Raw genomic sequence first — 20431 nt, forward strand, 5'->3', positions numbered from 1 at the left:
TTGTTTCATGTAAAGCACATTTGTAGCAACAACTCAATAGCATGTCAGTGACTGGCTGCTAATATTTAAAGAGCCCAAGATTTACTAAGGCATCATATTTGTCTAGTAGTGTACAGTAGTTGGGATTGGCCCCAGTGCACACCATTATGACGGGCCCTAGTACCAGATTTAGCTTTAAAACAGCTACCGTATAGTCATAGCATTGTCACATGATCATATACAGACTTGACATTGGATAACATCAACATACATATTATCAGTCATCCCTGCAAATCTATATATGACAAAAATACCATATAAAAATAAGAAATTATTAATTAAATGGATTTTAAAATAGTTTATTTATAGTTTATATAAAATTAGCATATAATTTTGTTCGAGATTGCTACTGGCTATTTCCCAAAAGAAAAATTGACGGAGATGGTTTTGCCTTCTCAAGGACATATAAAGTCCTTGTTGAGTCACCCGCAAGGGCCCGTCCTCTGCTCTAGAGAGACCCAACCCGGTCTTACTCTAGTCTTCAAAATCCGGAGCTTGGGCAGTGACTTGCAGCGTCAGACACTGACGAAAAAAGCCATCCTTTAACATCAGCTTTATATGCAGCAGGTTGCTGTTATAGTTTAACAACATGCAGTGGCATCAGGGAGAAAGTCCAAATAGGAAGGGCAGGAGAGGTGGTGGATGTGTCAAACAAACTCCAATTTTCCAGGAGAGCGGCGTTCATGTCTTAGAAGATTACAAATCCAAACCCTGTTCTTTATTCCTTAACCCAACCGCTGCTAAGCTGTTGGTGAAAAACAAACGTCAATTTGCAGTGTTGTACCGATGTAGTGCCTTTATTTTGAAAGAGACTGTATGTAAATGGTAAATTTCCTGTGAAAACGGAAGTGTATTTTGAAAGTAGACAATGCATGTAACAGGCAGAACTTGACACAGCGTCCCAGAACGTCAACAACCAACTCACCCAGGGTACCTTTCACGTCATATCTGGATGTGGAAAGTCCGTGACCAAATGTTGATATGTGACGAGGTCGGAGTGAGAGGCAACGTGAGAGTGGGCAATCCAACCACCCCAGGGGCCCCAGTTCAACCACACTGCCTGCACTGTCTGTATTTACGCCCCTGTATTTGTCCCATGTTACCTGGCTTCACCCTGTTATATGGAGCGAAAACAGTGGCTGCAAACCTGTTCCCTTTTGTCCAAATGCTCTCAGCTGCTATCATTATTCTACTGGAAAAATAAAATTATAAAAGTTTTTGTTAATTGAGTAAAAAATAAAATAAGATATTATGTTTAATTATGTTTCTTTTTTTCAGTGTGGGAGGCAGGGGTGAGGCAGTAAAGTTAATTGCCAGATTAAGTTCAGTTTCCTCATACTTCAGTTTTTAATTATCTTTCAGTGAAATTGCCTGTTTTATGTTCCAGTCACGTTTCACTGTTGTGAAATAGTTTAATGCTCGGAGGAGCTCCGTCATTTTGAACAGGCACGGCTGTGGCCACCTAATCTGTCAGGAAGGACCCTCCCACTCCCCAGCGGATCATGAATGCAGGAAGCTACGGAGCCGGCTTCGGTGAGCATATATCATTCATTTTTTATGTGATGAAACTATAATTCACTGTATCCTGGGCTGTCTCTTGCTGCTTTCATAGACACTCTGACATTAGCGGACTGTGATTTAACCGAAATAAGCTCAGTGTAGCAGCAGAGAGCTAGCTTACTGCTACTGCCTTTTTGGCTAACGTTCATTTCCAGGTACTGTTAGCATTAGCTCGCTGTGAGTTTACCAACTTTTAACGGGCTCTGGGTGTAAATGTGACGGACGTTAAAGCTGTTTAGACAACTTAAACATATTTCAAACACATTAATGTTTCCGTACATCTCTGATTGTCATTGAAACAATACCGGATGTACAAACCGGGCGTTCATTGGATGGAGGAGACACGCTGAAGTTCCTCATTGGACAGACATCACGGAGCTTTCTGTTTACTAGAGACGAACCGCGGTGAGAGCGCACTTAACATAGTATTTGGATTTAGGATACAGGAAACTGTCAGAGCATGATGATGATGATGATGATGATGAGGAAGGGTTCTTCCTCCCCCTGCCATCACTTTCACTTTATATCTTTATATCTGACATTTTACCATGATGCTGTCACTTTACAGTTAAGATAAGAGACAACATAGGAGAGACTTCAGTGAAGTTTCTCATTTCATTTCATTTATTTGACTCACGACCACATTCAATTCAGTTTTATTTATAAAGCCCAATATCACAAATAACAATTTGCCTCAGAGGGCTTTACAGCATGCAACATCCCTCTGTCCTTAGGACCCTCGCAGCGGATAAGGAAAAACTCCCCCCCTTAGGACCCTCGCAGCGGATAAGGAAAAACTCCCCCAAAAAAACCCTTTAACGGGGGAAAAAAAATACCCTGGAAATCCAGAGTTCTCGCGAGAGCACAATTTGAATTTGCTCAGCGAGTCACTCTGGCAATCACTAATGATGCTCATTACCTATGCCCATGAAACCGAGCTGCACCAATCACATCGGTGTATCTGATATAGGTGGGCCAGAGGCGAGCTAAACAGATGACGACAGCGCTGCGACGACGAAGTCCGGAATCAGTCAGTAAACAATGCAAGATGGCTACAGATGAACACCAGTTGTTTGAAACGGCTTTGGCCGCTACAATGAACGTATTAGACTTGGCTTTTTCTTTAAAAGAGGAACAGAAGATGGCACTCGAGTCTTTCCTTTGCAAGAAGGACGTTTTTGCTGTTTTGCTGACCGGATACGGCAAGAGTCTAATCTAACAGTTAGCTCCGCTGGTAGCTAAGNTCTCTCTCTTTCAGTCAATCAATCAATCAATTTTATTTTTAAAGCCCAATATCACAAATCACAATTTGCCTCACAGGGCTTTACAGCATACGACATCCCTCTGTCCTTTGGACCCTCAGAGTGGATAAGGAAAAACTCCCCCCAAAAAACCCTTTAACGGGGGAAAAAAACGGTAGAAACCTCAGGAAGAGCAACTGAGGATGGATCCCTCTTCCAGGATGGACAGATGTGCAATAGATGTCGTACAGAACAGATCAACATGATAAATTAACAGTAATCCCTATGACACAATGAGACAGAGAGAGAGAGATGCAGGGCAGACAGTAATGACAGTAGCCTGCAACAACATTAATTTTAGTAATATTATTATAATGATAATAACAGTAATTGTGGTACAATATGTTGTAGGTATATATTAACATATGATAGTATATGTGTGTTACAATAATAGTAGAAGTGTGACTAATAATAACAGCAGCAGTAGGAGGCATCAGGCAGGACCACGGCAGCAGCACAACCACGACAGCTGTGATACAAGTTAACCTGCGAGACAGTGGAGCACAAAGGCTCCAGAGAAGAAGCCGAGTTATAGACATGCAGTAATAGGACGTAAATGTTAGCAAATGAAGAAGAATCAACTTTTCAGAAACTAAGGAGAGAGAGAGAAGGAGAGAAGGTGCTCGGTGTATAATAGAAGGTCCACCGGCAGACTAGGCCTATGTCAGCCTAACTAAGGGCTGGTACAAGACAAGCCTGAGCCAGCCCTAACTATAAGAGCCAGCCCTAACTATAAGCTTTATCAAAAGGAAAGTCTTAAGTCTAGTCTCAAATGTGCAGACAGTGTCTGCCTCCCGGACAGAAACAGGAAGATGGTTCCACAGAAGAGGAGCCTGACCACATGTTATGGAGCCCAAACATTACATACAATAACAAAATAATGGCACACAGTGTGGTTAAAGTACAACCAATGTTACTTAAACAGAGGAAGGACATTCTTCAAGAAGCACCCAGTTTACAAATTCCTTTTGGCTCATCTGATTGTAATAACTAAATAAATGTAAACATAGATGGACGGTTCAAATAACACTTTGGCAAATACCTTTGTCTTTAAGTCATTAAGCTTACATTTGGACATTCAATCAAAATATGATACTCATCTCCCATATGATCATCACCACGGAGGTTGGAAATCCTCTGGTTTCTGTCCTGCGCTTAATATCTTCCAGTGACTTTAGGAATTCGTCTGTACTTTTGGTTTTCATGCAACAGATACTTCTCGACTCTTGTTTATATTGGCATATATATCACATGATGTCATACTTCTGATCTCACTTTGCCACTTTTGTATAAGCTGATCTTTTAGCCTCTGTTCAACAGTTAGTTTGAACCAGTTGATGTTGTTACACTTTTGTGTAAGCAAGAGGTAAGACAAGCCACATTCATCCAGTATCTGCTTAACCTGCAGGACCCATGGTGACACATATACACGTGAATTATGCAGGCTGAGCAAATAGTTGCACAGTATTTGACTGAGCTTGGTTTCTTTACTGTCTGGCAGCCTCCCTCAGTAGCCAATAGTTACTCTTCATAGACCATATTATTGCACATTGTCAGTTTAACACAGTACATAGAGGAACAACTATTATAGTGTCATTTTACCTTTATATACACAACTCACTGTTTTATAAACCATTTATACCTCTATCAATACAGTATATATTTATTACTCTTGCTATGTATATACATTTACTACATTCCTGTTTACATTCCATTTATTCACTTGGTATGCTGTCCACACAATTTATAACACTTTATATAATTATGTTTACATCTTAGCCCTATTTTTATAACAAAGGAATAACTTCACACATCTATTTCCGAACAGGTGCGTAGGAGAGTGATGAGCAGAACACAACTTGTAGGAAAACTCCCACACACTGTCTAATTTGCAAAAATAATGATTTCAATGCTGCGACATTTCAGCAACTAGACCTTCATCATTCAAAAACCTGCTGCTTTACCTGATAAGATCTAATTACGGAAACATTGCAGTATTAAAATCATTATTTTTGCAAGTCAGACAGTGTGCAGGAATTTCTCTACAAGTTGTGTTGAGCCCTATTTTTATGCCTCTGTGCTGGCAATAGCCATTGCCAGAGGCATTATGTTTTGGGGCTGCCCATTGGTCCGACTACGTACATCTTTCTCTCCCATTCTCGTGAATGCAGTGTCTCAAAAACGGCTTGAAGTGTCCACTTGGACTCAACGAAGAACTGATTTTGGTGGCCATAGGTCAAAGGTCAAGGCCACTGTGACCTCATCCGTCTCATTCTTGTGAAAGCAATATCTCAAGAACATTGTGAGGGAGTTTCTTCAAATTTGGCAAAAATGTTTACTTGGACTTAACAGTGAACTGATTAGTTTTTGCTGGTCAAAGTTCAAGGTCACTGTGACCTTGTGTCTGTCTCATTTTTCGTGAACACAATATATCTATAAGGCCTTGAGGGAATTGGCACAAACGTCCACTTGGACTTGGGCTAAACAATTAACTGATTAACATTTGGTGGTTGAAGATCAAAGGTCAAGGTCACTGTGACCTCACCAAATTTGTTTTTGGCCATAGCTCCGTAATTCATACACAAACTATGGCAAAATTTCACACAAATGTCTGACAGGATATAATGATGAAGTGATGACATTTTATATGCAAAAGGTCAAAGGTCACCATCACTGTGACATAATGTTTTGCAAAAACACTTTTCTTGCCATTATTCAACGCCCTATCTCAGGAACAGAAGAGGAGACATTTGGTCAGATACTGAATTGGTGACTAATCTTTGGTGTTCACCTTGAAACTCTGCTGATTGTATAGATCTTCTGTGCTGCCAAGGGGAAGATGTGTGAGAAGCATCTATGTTTTCGCAGACATGGATTTAAACTCTAACTACAACTTGACTGCTTCATGGAGGCTAACTGTGCATTCACACCAAAAGCATCATGAGCGCCAACGGTCGCTCAGGTCGCTGGCATCGCGCTGCCTGGCAGCTCTGGCAGGGCCTGCAGAAGGCTGCCAAGGGGCGGGGCTTTCAAGCTGCGCTGCAGAAGATCTCTTTCTTTTCACTGTCCCGCCTTTAGAATATTCACGGACTGCAATTGGTTGCTGCTTCGGCGGCGGCGTTGCTCATTTGCATAAAGTTGAGCTTCTCTCAACTTCACAGTGACACTCCGGTCGCTGGCATCGCGCTGCTCGCTGCCGCCGACGCTCCAGACGCCCTTCGTAGCAAGCGTACATTGAAAATGAATGGCTGCCGGCCGCTTATGACGCTCATGACGCTTTTGGTGTGAATCCACAGTTACAACCATGAGGCAGCAGTTCTAGTTTTGTTAACTTTGTTAACTGAGATTCAGATTTTATTTTAACTCGTGGTATTTTCTTCTTTTTAGAATACATATTTATAATAAGTATTGTTGGAGGGACCCTGAGGCCTTAGATTTAACCTGGAAGGGGGCCAAATATTTGCTGTTGGGCCTCTGTTGACCTTTGACCTCCCATCCTCTCTGTATACATATTGCAGACTAAAGAGCTGTAAAGATTAGTTTATGAATTGATTGACAAATGTGACAATTTGCAGCTTCTCCTTGTCAAAACATTATCTTAGACATTAATTTTGAACTGTTTGACGGATAAAATGAGAAATTTAAAAGTCCAGTGTGCAGGTAAAGGGGCATCTATTGGCAGAAATGTTACATGATATTCATAACTATGTTTTCATTGGTTTATAATCACCTGAATTGTTTTTTAGTGACTTTAGTATGAGCGGTTTGTACTTAGGGGGTCCTCTTCTACTGAGTTAGCCTTGCTGTTCTATAGTAGCCCAGAATATAGTTATGATATGGGCCATTAATGTTTTCGCATAGCTTTCGTACATGCTTAGCACATGGGAGAATTTACTGCTAGATTCCACTAAATCTTACACACTGGACCTATAATGTCGTCACTTTGGGCTCTAGAGATTTGTGTCAGTCATTTTTAATTTTTTCTAATGTTTTAGTAAGACATTAATCAACAAACTAATTAGCAGGTTGTGAAAATAATCATTAATTGCTCTAGGGCTGCCCAAAAAATCCTGGTGGAAACCCTGAATAGTATCAGTAACATTGTTAACACTGTGCTACATTACAGAGAAATACAAAACTGTACTAATGAACCTTCATTAATATAGGCCTATATGTTATCTACAAGTGCACGTCACACACTGAGCGAGCCGCCTGTTAATGACGCTGTGGGCTAATGGGCATGTAGCTACTTCCATGTTTCAGATGATACGTCATGTTTGTAGTCGACCAGTGAAGATGAGTTTACATATCACCTTGGGTTCGTCCTTCACCTTCTCAAAATGATCCCACACTTTGGATTTCCTGCCCGACATGTTATTAACTAGCCTGTGGAATAACCGCAGGTACCAGCCCTGGAAATTAACTTGACTCCTGTCTGACTGCTGAGTGTGGCCACTTCCTGTGTCTGTCCTTTCAAATTAAGCTCCCATATGGTCCAGTCATATAGGTTTTGATTTATTTGACAAGGTGCAGCTCCTAATAGAGTTTTACGTTGTTGTTTTTTTCTGCGATTAAGCAACCAATGAAATCTTGCCGACTAATGACTTTCTGGTCGGCTTACATTTGGCCAACTATTAGGGGGCAGGCCTAAGTTGCAGCCATAATAGGTGATACGTTGCTCCAGGTTCATGTTGCATCAGATAGTTTGCAGTGATTTGATCTAATCTTCATATAGAAATATGCACAATGTGAGCCCAACATAGATTTAGAAGAAATTTGGGCCTTAAACTTGAATCAGACTAAGGATGACAGCACAATGAAGCACTGTAGGTGTAGGACACATATATTACTTTATCAGTGTGTATTTTTTTTATTACCACTTTCCAATTAATCAAATCACCACTAAAACTGAATGACACATTGAACCTTGGGTTCATGGTGCGCCGGTGAAATTGTCCTCTTTCCCCAGTTGGTGGTTCAGCCTTGTTTACAGCAAGATGAGATGGGTTGTACTTTGTACCTTGCATCATAAAACATGCTGAAAGCATCTCCAGGCAACACTGATGACCAGTTGTTGCCTCCCTCTGATAACAGGATTGCAGTGCTGAGTATAAAGGACATGGCATTCAGACAGACAGCGCACAAACAGCCCATGTTGAAGTTGTTTAGCAAAGGCACATCTGTGGCATCCTGCTGTGTCTGGCAGTGTGGCTGAAATCAGTATCACAGTGTTAATGATATGATATCAGTATCACAATATGGCAGATGTATGCAGTATCCCAGATTAAATAATCCCACTGATGTTAAATGTGACCCACTGTTGTGCATCATGTGGCTCCAGACAGGGCAAACATATGACAAAAACAAAAATTTAAATCATTATTTTAGTCTTTTTTTTTATATTATATTGATATTATCCAATTGTTGCCCCGCCCAGTTATCCACACACCTCAAAGCTGAATAGTTGATCTCTCTAGTTGTAAGTGGATTGATTGACTGTGTTCTCTCAGTGTGCTTTGGGTGCACTCACACCTTTCTTTTAGAAGTCCATATGTCACCCAAAATGCTTTTAGGTGCCATAAATAAACAGGGCTGAGCTTGCTCTCTCGTCTCTGTCTCTGTAACACACATTGTTGTTGTGATTGTTTGTCACTCCTGTGAATCACCAACTCATTCGCTGCCACTCCCTCCACTCTTCTCTCAGGCTTGAGGATGTGGCTTCTGTCTGCCCTGCTGCTGTCGCTGCTTTCTGCAGTATCCGGGGGTGCGGACTCCAAGGCTGTCACCACCACCCTCACAACCAAATGGGCAGATACCCCTCTGCTGCTGGAGGCCAGGTACGACACTGCAGCAGCAGCCATTTGGCCGCATTACATCTGACGTTACATTTAGGAAGCAGATAATAGATAAATCAATGTCCCGAGGGCTTGTAGGGTCATTACCGAGGATGTCCTCTAAATGTGTTCAAACTTCTGTCTCTGATGCGTCCTTGAGCATGATGCTGAATACTTAAAGGCTTCAGATGCAGCACTGTGTGACCCCGTGCTCTGACTTTGGCAACCTTTTTTTTCAAGTTCATTTTTCATCCAAATGTAGCTGTCTGCACAAAGTGTGTCATACATACTGTACATTACACAGCTTATGTAACTGCCACCTTCATCTTCTACTTCCTCCTCAGTGAGTTCCTGGCAGAGGAGAGCCAGGAGAAGTTCTGGGACTTTGTGGAGGCTAATCGGAACATAAAAGGAGAGCATGATGGTAAAGTGAAGCTGCTTCAGCCACTCTAGACCAGTTTTCACTTTTAGTCTCTGCGCTGGGAGCAGCTGAATTTATGATGTGCATGAAAGCCCCTTAGAAACAATTGCAGTGTCAGTGTTTTGGCCAAACACTTATGTAAGCAATAACATGATAGAACAGAGCTGTGTGCTGTTTTTTTTTTGTTCTGCTCATTTGTGGCTCTGCCAGTGTTAAAACAGTTAGACCACAACTCCTGTGACAGAGTTAGACAATGTTAAATAGAGCGAGAGGAAGCATGTCAAGGAACACAATGTTGATGAATTACCTATGCTCGTTGCCCTCATTCAGACACAGATCAGGCCTACTATGACCTGATTGTGAAGAAAGCCAGTGCCTTGCTCAGCTCCGTCCAGGTGAACATGCTCAAGTTCGCCCTCTCCCTGAGAGCCTACTCTGCAACAGTGTACTCCTTCCAACAGGTACCAGGAGAATGATTTTGTGTTTTCTGACGTTATGTACATGCATGTGAGGATGGTCATAGTCTCATGAATGTGTGTGAAAGACCCTGTTGTTCTTTTTTTAGATAGCGTCCAATGAGCCTCCTCCCTCTGGCTGCTCAGCATTTTTCAGCGTCCACGGAGAAAAGACGTGTAATGAAGAAAGTTTAGAAGCGCTGCTGAAAACAGCAGCTGAGAGGTAATTAAAGGCACATACAGTTCAGACATGAAGTTGATGAACCAGTTAAGTAACAACTGATCTTATAAGTGTGTCTCTTTCTTTCAGACCAAAGCCATACCTTTTCAAAGGTGATCACAAATACCCAGGATCAAATCCAGATGCTCCTGTTGTCATCCTGTACGCCGAGTTTGGGAAACCGGATTTCGACAGGCTCCACCAAGTCATATCATCCAAAGTCTACGATGGCCTGGCGACTTACGTGCTCCGCCATTATGTGGCGGTAGGTGTTTCTCACACACTTATAACAAGATTAAATATGAGTTGTGAATGCAGTGATACAGTTCACGTTACATAGTGACACATCTAGATAAAGACTACAAGGTTTCACAAGCTGTTAGAAGCTAGCAGGTGGCAGCATATATAAATATATTCATGACACCTTGTGCATTTTTTGGATATTGTTGCACAATGAAATGTTAAAAACATGTGATCTGTATCTGGATGATCAAACAAAAGAAGTGGCGTGTTCAACTCAAATGTTTTTAAAGTATAATGGCACCGAAATTCACAAAATTAGCAAGCAAAGTTGTCAGCACTTGCAACACTTTTAATGATGCACAGCAGCAGAAGGAACCTCACACGTTTTCTTTTTAATAGGGAACAAATCCTATTAAGCAACAGCTAGGAGCCTGCTGTTGATTAACAACCAGCTGACAATACAACATCATCAGAAACTAAATACTAGTATAAAAAGAAGTTTGCAACAACCAGATAAGTGACCAGTTGGCTTAAACACTAACAGAAAATGCATGCATGTACATATGTAAACTCATCGGGTCTCATTCATGAAACATGAGCAGAACGAATTTAAGTGTACTGTAGGCAGAAGGAAATTTAGGTGTATTTCAGCATTCATCAATATATAAGTAGCTCCGATCTTTTTGTAGGTACTAACAAAATCTACACCTGCTTCTGACTGCTTGTAGTGCTTGTAATAAGATATTGCACTGAAATGTTGCTTGTCATTATGAGAAATTAGAGTTTTAATTCTTATTGTGCTTAGAAAGAGATTAGAAATATAACACATTTAGTTAGATTATTTGGCAGTTAGCAGATTTAAGTTTCAGATTAGGGATCTTAAAACTGTGAATGAGTTATTTAAATCAACTTAATACACAGTGTTCTCTGAATGAATAAAATAAACCAGCGCGCTCCTCTTCTGCCATCTTTACGCACCATAGTAAAAAGTGCAGAGGAATGCATTCATAGGCGCGAATGTATGCTAATTGCTGACTTGCAGGAGCATGCTACCAATTTACAATTGATTGGCATTCATTAACATACACATGAACTTTCAATCAAATCAGAGTTTTCCGCAGTGTTCATGAATCCAGTGTAGGTTTTTAGCACCATGGATTTTTATGTGCAAATCTACTCACAGATTTACCAACATTTCCTCCATAGAAAATACAAATACATAAACAATCTAAACAGCATCATCAAAAGATAAATACTAGTACGCACAGTAGTAATAAGGAAAAAAAATCATATTCTTCTATTGCAACACCTCAATAAGTGAGCAATTGATTTGCAGGCTAACAATATAAAAATGAATGCATGTAAATGTGTAAACCATAGACTATAAAGATAATACTGATGTCTTCGTGATGAATCCACTGGTTTGTGGATTCCCGTTTTGAAGCCTTGAGTTTGGCACTCTAGCCATCGCCATCTTTGTTTTTTGGAGCCAGATGTGACCATACTTGGACAAGAGGGGAGTGAGGGGTGAATCTGACTGAGAAGCTGAGGACACTATCGCCAGACATCCCAGCAATCAAAGTGGCCCGCCCTTAATTATGCGTAACTTTAAGCCTTAATAAAAAGCAAAAAGCGTTGGTTATGAAAAAGTTCACCCCCGGACAGTTGTTGAGCTGTTAGAGGCCTGTAGAGAGAGTAGTTGGAGGGCCCGCTGTGAGCCAATCGAGGTGGGCTGCAGGGGTTTCCCAGGGCAGTGTGTGCACAGTGCAGGCAGGCTCCTTGGCATCAGAGGGTTACAGGAGAGGAAGGCCACCAGAAACATCAGTGAGGCTGCAGAAAGAGCCTCAAGATGGCTGTGGATCAAGAGGGCAGATCCATGGTGTTGTGTCGCTGCTTGGACACAAGCCGGGGACTGATCACCCCTGTCTGGGTAGCCCAGATGCGGATGTCTAATGATCTAATACCTGAAACACCCTTTGACCCTGGGTTCATCATTGATGATGTGTTCAGGCCACACCATTTAGGTATTAGACACTAAATAACTGTCATGAAAGACAAAATTAGCTATAGAGACCCAAACCATTTTTAGCGATTTTTAGCTCTTCAGTGTGGGCTTCATTTTTCAACCCTGGATGCTGCTGCCTGGTGTAAACTCAACAAGTGCAGAACCTCCATAGAAAATGCAAATGCATACACACCAATAACACTCATCTGTATTCATAATAAACAAGACAACAGCAATTCATCATTTAAGCTCCCTGGATACTCTGTAAGTGGTGTATCCAGTGGCCGTCTCAAGGACTTCTGTATAGGTGACTACATGTGTGGTCCTACATGTGATTCTACCTCAGACTTTAATGTCTTTTGCCTGTGTGAGGATGTAAAAAATGGTCCCCCTCGATCACAGCATTCACACAGTTCAAACAAGGAACGTTTCTTGTGGAAAGAGAGCTTAAAGATGTGTACGCCAAACCAAGAGATCAGTCAATACCAGACCTAATATGCTAATCCTGTATCTGGATAACGACATCCAGTCCATTGGTTTTTGCATTTACACCTGGTGTTAATAAGCGTTCTCGTTATCTCTGTGCTGCCGGCATTGTGATTGGCTCTTAATATGCAAAATAGTTATGCAGGGCTGGCAGACTTTGTAAGCAGATGTGTGGGATCTGTGTGTGCAGGCAGAATTGCATTTAATTTTGGTTTAAGAGGTAGAAACGTTCAAGGACCAGTGTTGCTTTTGTCCAGTATAAGATGTGGAGGTTAAACTACATACAGTTTATAACATGTAATAAAGAGTAGTGGAACATTTTTTAACCTGACAGATATACACCCATCAACCACTTTATTAGGTACACCTTGGTAGTACCGTGTTGGACCCCTTTTGCCTTCAGAACTGCCTTAATTCTTGGTGGCATAGATTCAACAAGATGCTGAGAACATCCCTCAGAGATTTTGGTCCATATTGACATGATAGCATCACACAGTTGCTGCAGATTTGTCAGCTGCACATCCATGATATGAATCTCCCGTTCCACCACATCCCAAAGGTGCTCTATTGGATTGAGATCTGGTGACTGTGGAGGCCATTGGAGTACAGTGAACTCATTGTCATGTTCAAGAAACCAGTTTGAGATGATTTGAGCTTTGTGACATGGTGCGTTATCCTGCTGGAAGTAGCCATCAGAAGATGGGTACACTGTGGTCATAAAGGGATGGACACGGTCAGCAACAATACTCAGGTAGGCTGTGGTGTTTAAACCATGCTCAGTTGGTACTAAGGGGCCCAAAGTGTGCCAAGAAAATATCCCCCACACCATTACACCACCACCAGCAGCCTGAACCGTTGATACAAGGCAGGATGGATCCATGCTTTCATGTTGTTTACACCAAATTCTGACCCTACCATCTGAATGTGGCAGCAGAAATCCAGACTCATCAGACCAGGCAACGTTTTTCCAATCTTCTATTGTCCAGTTTTGGTGAGCCTGTGTGAACTGTAGCCTCAGTTTCCTGTTGTTAGCTGACAGGAGTGGCACCTGGTGTGGTCTTCTGCTGCTGTAGCCCATCTGCTTCAAGGTTGGATGTGTTGTTGGTTCAGAGATGGTCTTCTGCAGACCTTGGTTGTAACAAGTGGTTATTTGAGTTACTGTTGCCTTTCTGTCATCTTGAACCAGTCTGGCCATTCTCCTCTGACCTTTGGCATCAACAAGGCATTTTCACCCAGAGAACTGCTGCTCACTTTCGGACCATCCTCTGTAAACCCTGGAGATGGTTGTGCGTGAAAATCCCAGTAGATCAGCAGTTTCTGAAATACTCAGACCAGCCCGCCTGACACCATCAACTATGCCACATTCAGAGTCACTTAAAATCACCTTTCTTCCCCATTCTGATGCTCGGTTTGAACCACCATGTTGCTGTCATGTGATTAACTGGTTTGCTATTTGTTACGTGCAGTTGAACAGGTGTACCTAATAAAGTGGCTGATGAGTGTAAATGAATCTCTACACATTCACACAAACATTAGATTAACACTTTTCTGATTACACATTATATGTAGATATATTTGATTTGTTTTGTCATTTGCACATAGTCTTGGAAATACCAACACAACCTAAAGGTACAAATCGATGTGTCACTACTGTGTGTAAATTACTTACTAAATTATATTCTAGTTCAGAGATAAGCCAGAGAATGTAAATGTCTCTCCCCTGCTTTCACAGCTGTTGTCAGGGTGTGTGGTAGTACTGCAAGCACACAAGTGAACACAATGTGTGTACCTGTCAGTGAACATGAAGCAAGGTGTTGATTAAAAATCTTAAAAAAACTCTGCGGTTTAATTGGGCTCCTCACTTTCACCTGGAATGAAAAGTGCTTCACCAGTTTATCATGTCAGGTTGAAGTTGAATTGCTTCTTGTCTCACATGCAAATACAGTTGAGAAGTTTTTCCCTGCAATTATGCTAAATTATTCTCACCATCTGTCTGTTAGGCACGGTGTCCTGGGCACCAGAGAGGTTGTAACACTTAACGCTTTCTCTTTTTACTTCTAAGCTTTGGGGCCAATCAGGGTACAGTTAATGTCTACAGCACTTAGAAAGCAACAGCTGGTTGTCTGTACTTGAAAGCTGTCAAAGTAGTTGGCAATCACATGTGTTTTTGATGCAAGTGAGTCCTTTTTTTTTTTTTTTTTTTACAACAGAGTTGAAGATGAATACAAGGAAGTTAACAGAGCCTTTTACAACAGCAGACGCCACTCGGGCAAACACTTCTGCTTACTTAGTTGTATATGGATTGGAAACATCAGGTTAGCTGTCAGTGCATCTGCAATCAAATGAGGTGGACAGCTTGATTGCCTACTTAAAGAGGACCTGTTGCGCCCATTTAGAGGTGCATACTTGTATTTTGTTTTTCTACCTGAACATGTTTACATGCTTTAGTATTTAAAAAGCACTTTATGTTCCTCATACTGTCTCTGCTGGAACACCTGTATTCACCCTCTGTCTGAAATACCTGTGTGTTTCCGGATTTTCCACATTTCCGCGTCTTCCGCATCTGCGCCCTCGGCATCTCTCTACTTTCATTTCATATAGTGGGACTTATTACTGTGAAAATCACCAATAAAAGCCTCTGAACAAACAAACAAACAAAAAAATCTACCACAAAAATCACAGAGCCTATTTAAGGGATCATTAGCACATAGTCTAAATTGCATGGTGCGACACAAGTGCATTTAAGGCGTGTCCAATTCCACTTTGGTAGTTAAACAGCGCATTATCTGTGTTGAAAGTAAGGCGTAAGGGGCAGTGGAATTAATTATGGGTGTGTTTTCGGTGTAACATGAATTAAAAAAAATTGAGTGTCATCTCCCTTACCTTTGAAAGACAGGAGCGCCTGCACCTGGTGTTCTGCTGTTTACATGGTGGTCCTGCAAATAGGATAAGCGAGTAGTTTGTTGATGGGAGTGATGCAGTCAGAGCAAAGTCAGTGTAGCAAATATTTTGGGACATTTAAGCAGCAAAACTAAAAACTGTTGTCATAAACCAAAGAGAGAATACTAAACTAAACATTAAGCTGTGCAGCTCTTCCCTGCTCTCTGCTACTTTCACATTTTAGAGAGTCTGTAGGCAAACCCCGGAGATCTTGCCTCCGGAAGAAGAGCGGAAGAGCCCTGGTTTCCAGTTGTAGGCTGTTAGTAGTCCGCGTGATATTGATCAGTCACATTTGAGCCGGCTGCAGTTGCCAGGTTAAACGGTCCGTGCAGTGAACTAACGAGGCGGAACATAATTTGTGTCACTGCAAACTCTGAATCCATCGCAATGGTTCAGCATATTTACTTATATATAAACGGAAGTCAGAAACGGAAATTCACCTCCTCCGCCAAATCAAACCGGAATGTCAAAAAATCGGGGGTCTGCCCCCAGAGGCTGTATCGCCGTCTGCCGGAAGTCAGATGCCGAATACAGCCGATGGGTTCCGAGAATGCTGTGTATGTAACAAGCAAAGTGTTCGCGAGTTGTGCTCCCACCAATGAAGGTGCATCTCACTATATGAAAAATGCCCCAGGAAAATACTGCACCATTCTGACTTTAGGCCAGGCTCCTGTTGGTCGATGGTGCAATCGCAACAATGGCAATACAGCAACAATGCGCCTGACTACACCTCAATTACGACCTTCATGCTCAGTCGGCGCACAGATGGGTCCTAGTTCATTTGCTACTTGCACAATGTAGCAGCTGGGCGTGAAAATGTCAACTGCATTGGTCTAAAACTACCAGTGACAGTTTGCACTGGATGTTTTCCTGCTGTAGCATGTAGCTACATGTAGCAGTGTATGTAATGTAAACACTTAGAGTAGTATGCCTGGAGTAGACGATACAAAAAATCTGTCATGAGCAGAGGTCAGCTTGCCTTGAAAGTAGAAAAAGAAGCTGGAAACGGTATTTAAAACAGTCTGAGGCTTCAGGTTTCTGCTCACAGGGATTACTTTTACTTACATTTACATTATTATTTGAAACTTTGGCTGTGTTTAATATGAACATCCAACATTGTAATAATATATGTAGATGATAGAAAAAAAAGGGGAAGCATAACAGGTCCCCTCAAACCACTGTCGGTGCCTTTTGAATTCATTTACACATGCGTTCCTCTCTCACTGAATATATCCTCAAGTGTTGTGTCAAGGGACATGATGGAAACTAAAGATAAAGATGACTTCACCCTTTTGTCTTATTTTCAAATCCTCCTCTTTTCCTCCCAGGATCCAAGTGGAAAGAAAGTCTATCTGTCGGGGTATGGAGTGGAGCTGGCCATCAAAAGCCAGGAGTACAAGGCAAAGGACGACACACAAGTCCAAGGTGCACATGCACACACACTCTATCGATACACACATGCCCACGATGGTGTAATCCCGGAGGACTCCTCATGCGAATAACGAGTTAATTGATTGTGGTTTCAGGGGCGGAGGTGAACGCTACAGTGATCGGGGAGAACGATCCAGTGGACGAGGTCCAGGGATTCCTTTTTGGCAAACTGAAGTGAGTGACTCTGCGTCAGCCCATGATTAAAAACTCAAAGCTAGGATCCGTTCCAGGAACTGGGCTGCACTCACACACCTGCCTTTTTCCTGCACAGTTTGTTCCCTCAAAGCACTGACCATAAGCCTTTATGTCTAAAAAAGAAACAAATCAATAGCAACTGCACTTACTCTCTTCTTTCTCTGTCTGCTTTGTCTGACGTTCTTTCACCAGGGCCGTCTACCCAGAGCTGAAAGAGCAGTTACAGGAGTTAAGGAAACATTTGGTAGAAAGCACCAATGAAATGGCCCCTCTGAAAGTCTGGCAAATGCAAGGTGGGTCTCTTCTCCAGATTTTATTCTTAGGGCTGTAACAGTACACAAAAGTCTCAGTTCAATGTGAGTTCTGTACAGCAGAAAAAAACAACGGAAATGCAGGAGGATCTGTTTCTTTTCACTTATTGTAAAGAGGCAGTGGTACAAGTGTCAAAGAAAGACAGTCCTCCTGCTGGGTACTGAGGTAGCATTTTGTCCTCTGGCAACTTTGGTGAACTGTTTCCTAGGCAACAGGTCATGACAGGCTATAAAACTGAAAAACTTAACTTATGCTATGACATCGGAAATACCAAAATACATAAAATAATGATGAAAAAAACTTGTGCATTAAGAGGAGTGTTTTAATCCGTTCCACCATGGCTATATTTAAACATTCAAAGCACCCAAACTGTCATCTCTGATCAGCACATCTGGGTAATGCTGTCAGATGTGCATTAGCATGTCGGATATATTTCCAACATGCTCCAGTGGTGGAGCAATACAGACACACTGCCCTCAGCCTATATCCAGTATACACGGGGCACAGACGCGGTGGGCATAACGTAATTTTGCCAAGTAGGTCATTGGCAAGCTGACTTCTCAGCATAGCCTACCTAGTAACAAGCTAACTCACTAACCCTGCAGTAGCTTTTAAGGTTTTTGTTCAGTGTAACTGTGAATTTTGTTCAATCGTATTAACTTCAATTTGGAAAACTACTTTAGCTCTGAAGAGGCACAAAGGAATTTTGAAAGAAGCACAGGAGCAGCACACTGATGATGTCAGAAGGCTGTGATTGGTTGATTGCAGTGTTGGTCCAGGAAAGCAATGTGGGATGTTGATCCAGGATCATGTCCTACTTGGCAAAATCACATTGTGCGACGCGGTGGGTTGGTCAGGTGGAGTGGAGCAGGGTTTTTTACCTGCTACACAGACACCATCTTTGCAGCGTGTGGTTGCTGCCAGCTTCACTGTGTGCGCATTGGGTTTTGCCAAGTGATTATGCAGTTGGTTATGCAGCATTTGGAAGTGTATGCTATAATAACTGGTATTGAATTAATTAACTGGATCATTTTAACAACAGGATGCATTGATGTAATTGCATTAATTTAATGTGAAATGTAAAAACACCCAGAAGGTTGCTCTGCTGCTTTACATTACCTCTGGTACAATAAGATATTCATTATAATCATGTTTAAACAGATGGTACTCTATTGTTACACAGCTCTTTATAGTTTTCACCTGTTGGAGGCTGCGCTGCCCCATGTAAAGAAAAAACAATAGACCAGCTGTGTAAGAACAGAGAAAAGCTGTGCGATGCCTTTATGGACAAACGTGGCTTCTATGGTCAGTAATGCAGCTTCAGTTGATTATAATGGATGCGCTCTGCAGACGTATCGCGCTGCATCTGTGTCCTGTGTATTTGGGCCATTATACACAGCTCTCTGTCTCTCTCTGCTGCAGTTGTAAATGACCAAGAACCCAAAGGTGGTTGTTCCAGCTCTGGCATTTTGCTTGCACTCGCTATAGTGTGACTGACTCACACACCAATCTGCTTGTTGCACTAAAGGCCTTTAGAAATTTGTTTTCTCTCGCAGGGCTGCAAGAAAAGAATGGTGCCATTTTATTCTTGCAGCCCTGGTTTGGGAGTTCTTGCAGCTTGTTCTCGACACATCATCTGGGCAGAACTTTTTTCTTGTGTGGTGTCCAAGAACTGTTGTGTGATGGTCAGAAATTTGAAGTGGGTGGGGTTAATGCCCAAAAGCGCGAGTTATGTATGCGGCAGTGGGAGGGGCCTATGAGGACTTCTCAGGAGTTCTGCACTTGAGTTTCTCGTGAAGTATGAAATGTCCTGGCCAGAAAGAACTTGTTCTTGTTCTTTCTTTGTTCTTGCGGAGCATGTACAGGGCTTAACCCATAGACTGTATAAAATAATGCACGTAGCTACCGTGACGTTCTGAAGCCACGAGTTTGGTATTTTCGCCATTGTCATCCTGGTTTTTGGAGCCAGAAGTGACCATAATTAGACAAGAGGGTGGAGCTGTGGAGGAGTAAGGGGTGGATCTGACTGCGAAGCCAAGGCGCACGTTGCAGACAGCCTGTCACTCAAAGTGTCCACGCCCTTAATGATGCATAAATCTAAGCCTTAATAAAATGTAAAAAGGGTGAGTTCTAAAAAGATTAACCCCCGTACAGTTGTCATGAATGTTGAAATTAGCCGTAGAGACCAGAACTGCTTTTGTACCAGGCTGTGAACAGGTTTATTTCTGCTGTAAATTTAGGGCATTTTAACATGGGGATTAATCAGGACTGACTGGTTTCTGAAGTCAGCCTCAGATTGCTATTTCGAGGAACTATAGTTTTTGGCACTTTCGTGATGGTTTCATTTTTCAGCCTAGGAAATTGCCTCCTGTTCCAACCTCAGCACATGTTGCTAGAAGTGTCTGAGCAAAACTTGCACTTGTTAATTTTGTTTAATTTTGCACGCCTCAGTTGACATACTGTGTATCCTGCATGCATGCTATGTGAACCAGACTGTGACCCCCATCTCGCCAGACATATTCTACCACAAAGTTTCAGTTTCTCTTTTCACTTCCTGCTCCAACACAAGAGGATATCTAGATACAAACAGTCCAGGTGAGAAATATGGGTTTGTGCCTTTTGGTATCACATCCGTTATAAATTGAAACAAATATGAAAACCTGACAGACCCAGCGTTTTCACAGGCTAACGAAAATAAACTGTGAGGCCCTCTGAGCACCAAAGCTAAACACTCCACAGCTTACTGTCAGCACCTGCAGGCATTAGTCCTGTCACTTAAATTTTGAGGGAATCGATTTTATGATCCTGTAAATACGCCCCCAGGACTCCGCCTGAGCTCTGTGTCCATTAGTTTCATAGCCACAGTTGACAAAAGATAATTATCTAATGGCAGAAATCCCAGATCTTCATCCCCATCGAAATGTAATCAATTGTTTCTTGACCCAGAAAGGTCTGTCACTCCCCGCAATTTCATAGAATCTGGTGGAAC

General features: G+C 42.0%; 1 protein-coding gene across 3 annotated transcripts in view; it reads left to right on the forward strand.

Annotated features, from left to right (window-relative positions):
- The first annotated feature begins 1493 nt into the window (after positions 1–1493).
- uggt1 (UDP-glucose glycoprotein glucosyltransferase 1) overlaps positions 1494–20431 on the forward strand; it is a 60918-nt gene continuing 41980 nt past the window's right edge. For all 3 annotated transcript variants that reach the window (XM_050061375.1, XM_050061376.1, XM_050061377.1), the window contains exons 1-9: positions 1494–1572; positions 8605–8737; positions 9079–9158; positions 9486–9616; positions 9721–9833; positions 9921–10095; positions 16833–16929; positions 17031–17109; positions 17323–17423. In XM_050061375.1, coding sequence (XP_049917332.1) covers positions 1542–1572; positions 8605–8737; positions 9079–9158; positions 9486–9616; positions 9721–9833; positions 9921–10095; positions 16833–16929; positions 17031–17109; positions 17323–17423 — 940 coding nt within the window. In that variant the 5' untranslated portion in view covers positions 1494–1541. The remainder of the gene's footprint in view (positions 1573–8604; positions 8738–9078; positions 9159–9485; positions 9617–9720; positions 9834–9920; positions 10096–16832; positions 16930–17030; positions 17110–17322; positions 17424–20431) is intronic.

The sequence above is a fragment of the Epinephelus moara genome, chromosome 14 (genome assembly GCF_006386435.1).
Source record: "Epinephelus moara isolate mb chromosome 14, YSFRI_EMoa_1.0, whole genome shotgun sequence".
NCBI lineage: Eukaryota > Metazoa > Chordata > Actinopteri > Perciformes > Serranidae > Epinephelus > Epinephelus moara.